At 43.8% G+C, this 12,366-nt stretch overlaps 1 protein-coding gene across 2 annotated transcripts in view; it reads right to left on the reverse strand.

The window, feature by feature from the left end:
* Positions 1 to 1,802: 1,802 nt before the first annotated feature.
* LOC139539998 (IQ motif and SEC7 domain-containing protein 3-like) overlaps positions 1,803 to 12,366 on the reverse strand; it is a 43,828-nt gene continuing 33,264 nt past the window's right edge. Inside the window, exons 9-15 of one of the 2 annotated variants that reach the window (XM_071343467.1) lie at positions 11,116 to 11,255; positions 9,212 to 9,343; positions 6,614 to 6,713; positions 4,283 to 4,441; positions 4,050 to 4,145; positions 3,926 to 3,969; positions 1,803 to 3,134 (exon numbers count right to left, since the gene is read on the reverse strand). In XM_071343467.1, the coding sequence (XP_071199568.1) occupies positions 2,676 to 3,134; positions 3,926 to 3,969; positions 4,050 to 4,145; positions 4,283 to 4,441; positions 6,614 to 6,713; positions 9,212 to 9,343; positions 11,116 to 11,255 (1,130 nt within the window). In that variant the 3' untranslated portion in view covers positions 1,803 to 2,675. The remainder of the gene's footprint in view (positions 3,135 to 3,925; positions 3,970 to 4,049; positions 4,146 to 4,282; positions 4,442 to 6,613; positions 6,714 to 9,211; positions 9,344 to 11,115; positions 11,256 to 12,366) is intronic. The other variant, XM_071343468.1, reaches the window with a different exon arrangement.

A 12,366-nucleotide genomic window follows, 5' to 3' on the forward strand; every position in this document is an offset into this window, starting at 1 on the left:
GCATGTGTGTGTACTGTGTGTGTATATACATTCCTATGTGACATGCAGTCCAGTGGAGAACAGGTGAGAATGGGTAATAGTTAACCCTTTAGGGATTCAGAAAGTGAGATTGAATATTCAACAGGACAAATTAGATGGAACGTTAGAACATTACCAGTTAATAACATACAATGTTCATGTTATTACTGATCAAACAATAAGTTAGAATGTTGAACAGTTTGTCGTCAGTACTGGTATATTCCTGAGTGTGAGGCTTGGACCAGTGTAGCAAAACCTCAGAGAATAGATCAATGGTATTCGCACACACATGCAAAGAAGCACACACAGACACACCCTTTCACACGCACATACACTGGCAGACCCTCATACTCTCAACACACATGCACACGCAGATATGATAATCAGGGTAGAAGTCAGACATTACGAATAGAAATACAGATTGTAATCATCTGTAAGCCAGGAGTTAGGAGAAACAGTCTTCCCTCCCTGCTACTCTGACATTCTCACTTCTTCCCTCCCTGCTACTCTGACATACTCACTTCTTCCCTCCCTGCTACTCTGACATTCTCACTTCTTCCCTCCCTGCTACTCTGACATACTCACTTCTTCCCTCCCTGCTACTCTGACATTCTCACTTCTTCCCTCCCTGCTACTCTGACATACTCACTTCTTCCCTCCCTGCTACTCTGACATTCTCACTTCTTCCCTCCCTGCTACTCTGACATTCTCACTTCTTCCCTCCCTGCTACTCTGACATACTCACTTCTTCCCTCCCTGCTACTCTGACATACTCACTTCTTCCCTCCCTGCTACTCTGACATACTCACTTCTTCCCTCCCTGCTACTCTGACATACTCACTTCTTCCCTCCCTGCTACTCTGACATTCTCACTTCTTCCCTCCCTGCTACTCTGACATACTCACTTCTTCCCTCCCTGCTACTCTGACATACTCACTTCTTCCCTCCCTGCTACTCTGACATACTTAATTCTTCCCTCCCTGCTACTCTGACATTCTCACTTCTTCCCTCCCTGCTACTCTGACATACTCACTTCTTCCCTCCCTGCTACTCTGACATACTCACTTCTTCCCTCCCTGCTACTCTGACATACTCACTTCTTCCCTCCCTGCTACTCTGACATACTCACTTCTTCCCTCCCTGCTACTCTGACATACTCAATTCTTCCCTCCCTGCTACTCTGACATACTCACTTCTTCCCTCCCTGCTACTCTGACATACTCACTTCTTCCCTCCCTGCTACTCTGACATACTCACTTCTTCCCTCCCTGCTACTCTGACATACTCAATTCTTCCCTCCCTGCTACTCTGACATACTCACTTCTTCCCTCCCTGCTACTCTGACATTCTCACTTCTTCCCTCCCTGCTACTCTGACATACTCAATTCTTCCCTCCCTGCTACTCTGACATACTCACTTCTTCCCTCCCTGCTACTCTGACATACTCAATTCTTCCCTCCCTGCTACTCTGACATACTCACTTCTTCCCTCCCTGCTACTCTGACATACTCAATTATTCCCTCCCTGCTACTCTGACATACTCATTTCTTCCCTCCCTGCTACTCTGACATACTCACTTCTTCCCTCCCTGCTACTCTGACATACTCACTTCTTCCCTCCCTGCTACTCTGACATACTCACTTCTTCCCTCCCTGCTACTCTGACATACTCACTTCTTCCCTCCCTGCTACTCTGACATACTCACTTCTTCCCTCCCTGCTACTCTGACATACTCACTTCTTCCCTCCCTGCTACTCTGACATTCTCACTTCTTCCCTCCCTGCTACTCTGACATTCTCACTTCTTCCCTCCCTGCTACTCTGACATACTCACTTCTTCCCTCCCTGCTACTCTGACATTCTCACTTCTTCCCTCCCTGCTACTCTGACATACTCACTTCTTCCCTCCCTGCTACTCTGACATTCTCACTTCTTCCCTCCCTGCTACTCTGACATACTCACTTCTTCCCTCCCTGCTACTCTGACATTCTCACTTCTTCCCTCCCTGCTACTCTGACATACTCACTTCTTCACGATCAAAAGTATTATAAGCATCTCATTATCATATTATACCACACATCACCAAAACATAGTGTGCTAAAGAGGAGGGCTAAAACCCTAGATGATGTTGATGATGTCATTGAGGTGACCTGTCTCCATGTCCAGACAGCTCCACACATGGAGGAGATCTGTGTGTTCCATCAGCTGTGTGACATAAGGGCAGGGTTAGAGTCAGGGATCAGGGGGTGAGAGGGGGCATCCTAAATCGTTCTTTCTAAAGTCAGGAACAGATATAGATATGTACAGATGACACTGTGTCACAAGAGCTGTACCATTAGAAAATCTCTGTTTAGAAATGTTGTCAAAATGACATCCTATTCAAAAATACACATGAAATCATTAGATGACTTTGATTTTATATTGATTTGAATCCTCTCCATTATCTCCCACTCGCTTTATCGGCTTATTCCCTTTCTCTCAGCCGACTTCCTTCCCGCCCGCTTTCTCTTCCTCCCTTCCTCGTCTCACCTTTTCTCTATCTTTGTCTATGAGTGTTTGTGTTGTGTGTGTTTCACCAATACAGTACATGACTATTTAACAAAAGGTCAGAGGGTGCATGATACGGTGTGGTAGGGTCAGGGGTGAGGGGGTGATATGTCAGACGAGGCTGCGGGAGCCACTAGAGTTGCGTCTGCGGAGGGGGTGAGGCAGGGTGTGTGAGAGAGGGCAGGGGGAGTCGGGGGGACAGTACTGGTGGGGGTGGTTGTAGGGGGGAGGAGGGGGAGGCAGAGGGGGCTCAGCTCCCTCTCTGACACGTACTGGCGTGGACATCGCTGATTGGATGAGGCGGTGGTGGGAGGCGGGGCTTCCTTGGTTGAGGAAAGCTTCCATTCTCCCGCGGCCGCTCTGATCCATGACGATCACCTTGACGATCTGCTGGCATTGGATGAGGGTGTCTGGGCGGAACTCTCCGGGATGGGTGGCACTTAGCATGGCTGGTGCTGCCAGAGCCAGTTGGGTGGAGTCAGGACTGGTCACATGGTAGGTCTGGAGCAGCCTATCAGGGCTGGGCTGGGTCATGTGGTAGGTCTGCAGCAGCCTATTGTGAATTGACACCTAGTTTAGAAACAGCCAGAGAATGGCATGAGGAGTTACCAGCCTGAATGCAGCCTACAGCAGCCCTCTGGTGGGTTAGATACACTGGCAGCATGCAGGCATGCAGGGAGCGAGCGCATGCTAACACACACACCAGCCCAGAGACACACCTGTGTTTGGGTGGAAGGGCGTTTCAGGGTCAACATTTGGGCTCCAGTGGGTGGGTGTGAGTTTGCGTGCGTGTGTGGAGGAGGAGGAGTGTGTGTGTGTGGAGAGGGATGAGTGTGTGGGGGGAGATGACACCGAGGGCATGGTGTCTCCCCAATACAGAGATATGCAATGCTAAAGGACTGACTAAGAGTTAGGGGTTGGGGCTGCTAGGTCTGTAGAGAGGGTATTTAGAGCGGAGGAACTGGGCTTGAGTCATACATGTGCATGCATACACAGACACACACGTACATTAACTCTGAGTCTTGCCATGGAGATGGTTTTCTAGCAAGCCAGCAGGGCTTAGAAAAGCTTATGATGGCTGGGAGGCAGATGTTGTGTTAGCAGGAGGCTAATAGCTAACTCCCTACTAGCAGGAGGCTAATAGCTAATAGATAACCGTGCATTGGCAGGTGGCTAATAGCTAATTACTGGTCTCTGTTAGCAGAAGGCTGATGGCTAAAGCTATCCCTCCAGTTGCAGCTGTGTTGCTATGAGGCACACAGAGCTGGAGGGAGCTGAGGAGGGTCTCCCTACTACTCGCCTGTGTGCATCTTTGCTAACACACATACACTTACCTGAGGCAGAGTGTGTATGTAACTCACCTCCACAGTGTTGTTGCCAGTCTTGTCATACAGATCTTGCTGAGCTGAGGGGAGAAACACACAAGTGACACTCAGAGACACAGCATGATGTGTGGATGCTAGTCGCTAACTTTGTGTTTGTTACCAGTGGGTGATCCTGTGTGTCGACTGAGTGTGTCCATCTGTCCTCCATTGGTGTGGGGGGTGTGAGTCTGCACCCCCTGTTCTCGCTCCAGCTCCCCTACAGACAGCGAGATATGACCATATAATTACATAAAGAGCCTGCTTGTGTGTGCGTGCGTGCGTGTGGTGTGCGTGCTTATGCGTGTGTGTGTGTGTGTGGTGTGCATGCGTGCGTGCGTATGCGTGTGTGCTCACATTGGATGTGTATCTGCTCCATCTCGTTGACCTCAGTGATGGACTCACGTAGCTCCTCTGTGAAATTCCTGAGCTCCTCTCCGCTGGGGGAGCAGAAACTCACCAGCTGCTTCTTCTCTGAAGAGAACGGACTCAACATGGTGATGCCATGAGCATAGTCTGGACACACACACACACACAAAAACAGTTAGCTATGTAACTAGAATGGCGATGTCATGGGCATAGTAGGACACTGGACAGACAATGTCACTGCTCATAGTTAGCTATGTATGGAGCAGTACAGTGTAATAGCATAGTATAGTAGTAGTAGTAGTAGTAGTAGTAGTAGTAGTAGTACTAGTAGTAGTATAGTAGTAGTAGCAGTACTTTTAGAGTAGTAGTAGTAGTAGTAGTAATAATAGTAGAGTAGTGGTAGTAGTACTAGTAGTAGTGGTAGTAGCGGATTAGTAGTAGGAGTAGCAGAGTAGTAGTAGTGGCAGTAGCAGAAGTAGTAGTATAGTAGTAGTAGTAGTAGTAGTAGCAATAGTAGTAGAGTAGTAGTAATAATAGTAGAGTAGTAGTAGTACTAGTAGTAGTATATTAGTAGTACTAGTAGTAGTAATAATAGTAATAGCAGTAGTAGAGTAGTAGTAGTAGTAGTAGTAGTAGTATTAATAATAATAGTTGAGTAGTAATAATAGTAGTAGCAGAGTAGTAGTAGTAGCAATAGTAGTAGCAGTAGTAGAGTAGTAATAGTAGTAGTAGCAATAGTAGTAGCAGTAATAATAGTAGTAGTAGCAATAGTAGTATCAGTAGTAGAGTAGTAATAGTAGTAGTAGTAATAGTAGCAGTAGTAGTAGAGTAGTAGTAATAATAATAGTAGAGTAGTAGTAGGTGTAGGTGTAGTAGAGTAGTAGTAGTAGTAGTAGTAGTAGTAATAGTAGTAGTAGTAGTAGTAGTAGTAGCAGTAGAAGTAGTAGTAGCAGAGTAGTGGTAGTAGTAGTAGTAGTAATAATACTAATAGTAGAGTAGTAGTAGTAATAGTAATAACAGTAGAGTAGTAGTATTAGTAGTAGTAGTAGTAGTAGTAGTAGTGTAGTAGCAGTAGTAGTAGTAGTAGTAGATGTCGTGTAGTAGTAGTAGTAGTAGTAGTAGTAGTATTAGTAGTAGTAGTAGTAGTAATCGTAGTAGCATAGTAGTGGTAGTAATAGAGTAGTAGTAGTGATAATAATAGTAGAGTAGTAGTAATAGTAATAGTAGTAGCAGTAGTAGTAGTAATAGCGGTAAAGTAGTCTTAGTAGCAGTAGTAATAATAATAGTAGAGTAGAAGTAGTAGAGTAGTAGTAGTAGTAATAGTAGTAGCAGAGTAGTGGTAGTAGTAGTAGAGTAGTAGTAGTGATAATAATAGTAGAGTAGTAGTAGTAGTAATGGTAGTAGCAAAGTAGTGGTGGTAGTAGAGTAGCCGTAGTGATAATAATAGTAGAGTAGAAGTAGAAGAGTAGTAGTAGTAGTAATAGTAGTAGCAGAGTAGTGGTAGTAGTAGTAGAGTAGTAGTAGTGATAATAATAGTAGAGTAGTAGTAGTAGTAGTAGTAATAGTAGTAGCATAGTAGTGGTAGTAGTAGTAGAGTAGTAGTAGTGATAATAATAGTGTAGTAGTAGTAGTAGTAATAGTAGTAGCATAGTAGTGGTAGTAGTAGAGTAGCCGTAGTGATAATATTAGTAGAGTAGCAGTAGTAGTAGTAGTAATAGTAGTAGTAGTAACGTAGTAGTAGTCGTAGTAGTAGTAGTAATAATAGTAGAGTAGAAGTAGTAGTAGTATTAGTAGTAAAGTAGTAGTAGTAGTTGTAGTAGTAGTAATAGTAGTAGTAGTAGTAAAGTAGTAGTAGTAGTAGTAGTAGTAGTAGTAGTAGTAGTAATAATAGTAGAGTAGAAGTAGTAGAGTAGTAGATTAGTAGTAGTAATAATAATAATAATAGAGTAGTAGTAGTGATAGTAATATTTGTATTTTTTTTATTAACCTTTATTTAACTAGGCAAGTCAGTTAAGAACAAATTCTTATTTTACAATGACGGCCTATCCCGGCCAAACCCTCCCCTAACCCGGACAACGCTGAGCCAATTGTGCGCCGCCCTATCAGACTCCCGATCACGGCCGGTTGTGATCCAGCCCAGCATTGAACCAGGGTCTGTAGTGACACCTCTAGCACTGAGATGCAGTGCCTTAGACCATTGCGCCATTCGGGAGCTACTAGTAGTAGTAGTAGTAGTTGTAGTAGTAGTAGCAATAGTAGAGTAGTAGTAGTAGAGTAGTTATAGTAGTAGTAGCAAGTTGTAGTAGTTATAGTAGTTACAATCATTGCTGAAGAGGTGAAACTGCATGCCCAGTAGACCCATGGCTTTACAGAAGGTGTAGGAAGCAGAAGTCTTCTTCTTTGGACACAGCTTCAGGATCTGTGTGAGGAGACAACAGAATGGACATACAGTGAGCACACACACACACACACACACACACACACACACGTATACAACAAGTGGTTCTAATCCTGAATTCTGATTGGTTAAAAGCGCATTCCAGCCGGTGTCTATTCCACAAATTTTCACCGGATAAATCTATGACTGTTCCATTTGACTGCGCCATCCACTGTCTCATCAGCCCAGCCAGACAATTAAATGAACTTGATCTCCACTTTAAAAAGCATCTAGACTTTATCTCACATTTCTTTTAGACTAACATTTAGTTTTCAACAGTGGATATTTGTATAAACCTTGCTGTCTGTCTCTCTGACATTTGCAACATTGTTTCAATATTCAAATTCGATCTCCAACTGTCCCATGGAAATGAACGTGTTGGGGTCGGGAGTCGGGACGAGAGGCAGGCAGCGTTTTCAGGCAGTCGAAATCATGAATCAGCTGCCATCATTTTTTATGGATATATACAAAGAAATGTAAATTGAAAAAGTTCAAACGAAACGAAGTGCAGCTAGTTTGCAGTCTATCCAGCTTCAGTTTGAAGCTATTGTGTTACTTGTGCTGTTGGTTAGCTCCTCTGAATAACGTTAGTGTCCTAACAGAGTACATTTTCTATGCCAGGCGAAATCGTGCCTCATTAGCTCATTATTATGGATGTATCCAAATAAATATCACTAGAAAACAGCTTAAACAAATGCAGCTACTGTTGTTATTCTGTCTGCACTGTTTGACGTGACTGTAAATTAGCCGTAGTTGGCTAGCTATCAAGCAAGCCATAAGAACGTTGCCAGCCAGTATGGCAATGGAACATTTAGAACAGTGGTCACCAACGAGTCGATCTCCAAGGCATTTCTAGTCGATATCCAAGGAATTTCTAGTCGATCGCCAAACATTTCTGTAATAAACCCAACGATAAAGCCTTTGTGTTCCTAATTAGTTTTATTAGTCTCGCGCTGTTGGTGGTAGGTGCATCCCTGGGCGCCGGGTAGGAAAACTGTTACCATATCATGTGTCTGAAGGTACAAACTCTTCCTTCCGGGTGGGCCTGGAGAGGAAATCAAGTGCACTATGCGTACCGCTGGCCAATCAGATTGCTCAGATGACCAACTCTGCAGTACGTAGGAGGCGTAAAAGAAAGCTAAGGCAAAATTGATACTGTGAGATTTCAAAACGTTTAAAACCATGACTAGAGAGACTGTCAACGAATACAGCAAAGAGCTGCTGTTTTTATGAGTGAGTTGATGTTTAAGTTCTCACTCAGCACTGTCAACACTTTGTATTCAACACTTTTATAACCCATAAAATGCGCGTTCTTCCTATTTCCACTCAGCGCTACAACAAGCAGTAATGAATGAGTAGGAAAGTGTATCTATAGGCTTGCGTTGTTGTTATTATTAGCGGCTTGGGTCATTTTTAATATCAAGGAATATTTAAATTTCTCTGTTCATAGGAGTAACAACATGAATTTCTGCATGAGGCAGAAATAATGCGGTGCGACTCGAGTTTCGCCATCAGCTGGAAGACAGTGTCCCTTTTTGGTCAGTGTCAGTGGAGGAAAGGGAGAGCGGAGGGATGTTGAGAGACGGACCCTCAGTCTGCTGCTCCCTCCCTGAGACTGACCATCAGATGCAGCCACCATCAGCCCAGTAAAATAAAAAGCAAATTATTTAAATGTATGTTCACTCAGCTGTGCCTCACAAGTAATAGAACAATGTATCTATTACCGGTGTGATCATATAGCCTAACTCAAGATTTGAAATATAATTTTAAAAAATGTCCTGAATGACAATGCATTGGCAGGTAAATTCAAGCAAAGCCAGTATGCGGTGATAATGTATTGGGCCTACAGCTTACTGCACCAACCTCATTGCAACAGAACTGTTTTAATTGGTTAATGTTGCATAGGCTTACATTTTTTAAGTCATGTTAATAAAAAAATCAGAGCGGTAGATCTCGGCATGCATTTTGACTCAGAAAGTGATCTTGACTCAGAAAAGGTTGGTGACCACTGATTTAGAACGAAAGACTGGGTCGTGTCCATAGAAACAGAACAAAAAGACTGAACGACTGGGTCGCGTCCATAGAAACAGAACAAAAAGACTGAACAACTGGGTCGCATCTCTGGCAACCGAACCAATAGAACGAACGACCAGCCGGCTTGTTTAGCAACCCTAGATTTGTTTTGGGACTATATCTTGTGGAAGGAAGAAAAGTATGAATAAATTCATCATTTTAATGAAAATCATTATTTGATTTTGTTGGTACCGTTGTATAAAAGTGATAATGCCCGAGAAGCCGGTGTTTGGAGGATATATTGGCACGGTTTGCCAGGCCTAATAACACCAGTGCCAATATATCCTCCAAACACCAGCTTCTCGGGCATTATCACATAAATAAACACTAGTCATGCTTTAACGTGTGGGTGTGTGTGTGCATGTGTCCATGTGTGTGTGTGTGTGTGTGCTTGTGTGTGTTCTCACCAGTATGAGGTCGTTGAAAAGGAACACCTCTCTTTGGGTGTTGGCCAGTTTCTGTTTCAGAGGTTTGTTGAAGTCTGCCACCTCGAACAAACGACAGCAGCAGACCAGCCTACGGTGGGGGACAGACAGGATCTACAGAAAAACACACACACACACACATACAGTTGAAGTCGGAAGTTTACATACACTTAGGTTGGAGTCATTAAAACTCATTTTTTCAACCACTCCACAAATGTCTTGTTAACAAACTATAGTTTTGTCAAGTCGGTTAGGACATCTACTTTGTGCATGACACAAGTATTTTTTCCAACAATTGTTTACAGAGAGATTATTTCATTTATAATTCACTGTATCACAATTCCAGTGGTCAGAAGTTAACAAACACTAAGTTGACTGTGCCTTTAAACAGCTTGGGAAATTCCAGAAAATTCTGTCATGGCTTTAGAAGCTTCTGATAGGCTAATTGACATAATTTGAGTCAATTGGAGGTGTACCTGTGGATGTATTTCAAGGCCTACCTTCAAACTCAGTGCCTCTTTGCTTGACATCATGGGAAAATCAAAAGAAATCAGCCAAGACCTCAGAAAAGAAATTGTAGACCTCCACAAGTCTGGTTCATCCTTGAGAGCAATTTCCAAACACCTGAAGGTACCACATTCACCTGTACAAACAATAGTACGCAAGTATAAACACCATGGGAACACGCAGCCGTCATACTGCTCAGGAAGGAGACGCGTTCTGTCTCCTAGAGATGAACGTACTTTGGTGCGAAAAGTGCAAATCAATCCCAGAACAGCAGCAAAGGACCTTGTGAAGATGCTGGAGGAAACAGGTACAAAAGTATCTATATCCACAGTAAAACGAGTCCTGTATCGACATAACCTGAAAGGCCGCTCAGCAAGGAAGAAGCAACTGCTCCAAAACCGCCATAAAAAGCCAGACTACGGTTTGCAACTGCACATGGGGACAAAGATCGTACTTTTTGGAGAAATGTCCTGTGGTCTGATGAAACAAAAATAGAAAATGTTTGGCCATAATGACCATCGTTATGGAAAAAGGGGGAACACAAGGGGGAACACAATCCCAACCGTAAAGCACGGGTGTGGCAGCATCATGTTGTGGGGGTGCTTTGCTGCAGGAGAGATTGGTGCACTTCACAAAATAGATGGCATCATGAGGCAGGAAAATGATGTGGATATATTGAAGCAACATCTCAAGACAACCGTCTGGAAGATAAAGCTTGGTCGCAAATGGATCTTCCAAATGGACAATTACCCCAAGCATACATCCAAAGTTGTGGCAAAATGGCTTAAGGACAACAAAGTCAAGGTATTGGAGTGGCCATCACAAAGCCCTGACCTCAATCCTATAGAAAATTTGTGGGCAGAACTGAAAAAGCGTGTACGAGCAAGGATGCCTACAAACCTGACTCAGTTACACCAGCTCTGTCAGGAGGAATGGGCCAAAATTCACCCAACTTATTGCAGGAAGCTTGTGGAAGGCTACCTGAAACGTTTGACCCAAGTTAAACAATTGAAAGGCAATGCTAACAAATACTAATTGAGTGGATGTAAACTTCTGACCCACTGGGAATGTGATGAAATAAATAAAAATTGTAATAAATAATTCTCTCTACTATTATTCTGAAATTTCACATTCTTAAAATAAAGTGGTGATACTAAATGACCTAAGACAGGGAATTTTTACTCAGATTAAATGTCAGGAATTGTGAAAAACTGAGTTTAAATGTATTTGGCTAAGGTGTATGTAAATTTCCGACTTCAACTGTAAACCATTGGGTAAACACACACACAGACTCCACTCTCTCTATCTCTCTCACTATCTCACACACACACATACACCAATCTCTCTTTCTATCTCTCTCTGTCACACAACACACTCACAGTCTTCATGCCCAGTATGGACTGTTCCACACGGCTGACGTAGGTGACGTGGTCTTCGTTGGAGCGTAGCTCTCTCTGCTGGGTCCTCTCATAGATCCCTGTCACCATCTCCCTGGGGATGTCTGCTCCGTCGTCCACTCCTGAGGGAACATGGACACACACTACCAGTCACACACAAGGAACTAGAGAGGGAATTCAGAAAATGAATTGCAAACTGAATTGACTCCATTCCTGGTTCAGGCTCGTTGCAGGACAGGGCAGGTGTGGCTGATGTTAGGATCATCAGGGACCTCAGCCATTCGAGCCACGGCCTGTTCTCCCCATTTCCATCACTCAGATGCGGGCAGTACAGGAGCATCATGGCTAAAACGAACAGACTGGCCAATAGCTTCTACCCCCAGACCATCAGGCTGCTGAATAGCCACCACTAGTCAGCCCCCCCCACCCACCATTTTCTGCTTCCCCATTGGACATCCCCCCTCAACAGACATCTACCCTGCCCACAGCCCAATGGACATTTATAATACTGAATAGCCACCACTATTCCTACCATATTATTATTATTTTATTATTAATATTATTGTTTCATTCACACCTGCACTGAGCTTAAGTATTTCACTGTACACTGCAACTACATCTGCGACCCTGTGCTTGTGACAAAATCAAAATCAAATCTATCACCCTGCTGTGGCTGTATCTCGCCACTAGAGGGAGATCTTGTGTTGTGTTTCAGTCAAGAGAGATTCAACAGAAGCCTCATCCCCAGTAGAACATTTTATTTATTTATTTATTTTATTTAACTAGGCAAGTCAGTTAAGAACAAATTCTTATTTACAATGACGGCGTACACCGGCAAAACCCGGACGACGCTGGGCCAATTGTGCACCGCCCTATGGGACTCCCAGTCACAGCCAGTTGTGATACAGCCTGGAATCAAACCAGGGTCTGTAGTGATGCCTCTAGCACTGAGATGCAGTGCCTTTGACCGCTGCGCCACTCGGGAGCGGACAGGAGTTAATGATGTTCAGCCCCCAGTCCATCCTCTCTCACCCCCCGATTTGGTGTGTTCTCTAGATTCACCATCCCTGATCCCCCACAATTCAATCTGTCTCCTTCAACCAGCTGTCACTCATTCCATATGAAATTGGTCCTGTGTTGTATTAAAATATACAAAACATGACATAGACTGACCAGGTGAATCCAAGTGAGAGCTACGATCCCTTATTGATGTCACTTGTTAAATCCACTTCA

This window comes from Salvelinus alpinus, chromosome 15 (genome assembly GCF_045679555.1).
Source record: "Salvelinus alpinus chromosome 15, SLU_Salpinus.1, whole genome shotgun sequence".
NCBI classification, from domain to species: Eukaryota; Metazoa; Chordata; class Actinopteri; order Salmoniformes; family Salmonidae; genus Salvelinus; species Salvelinus alpinus.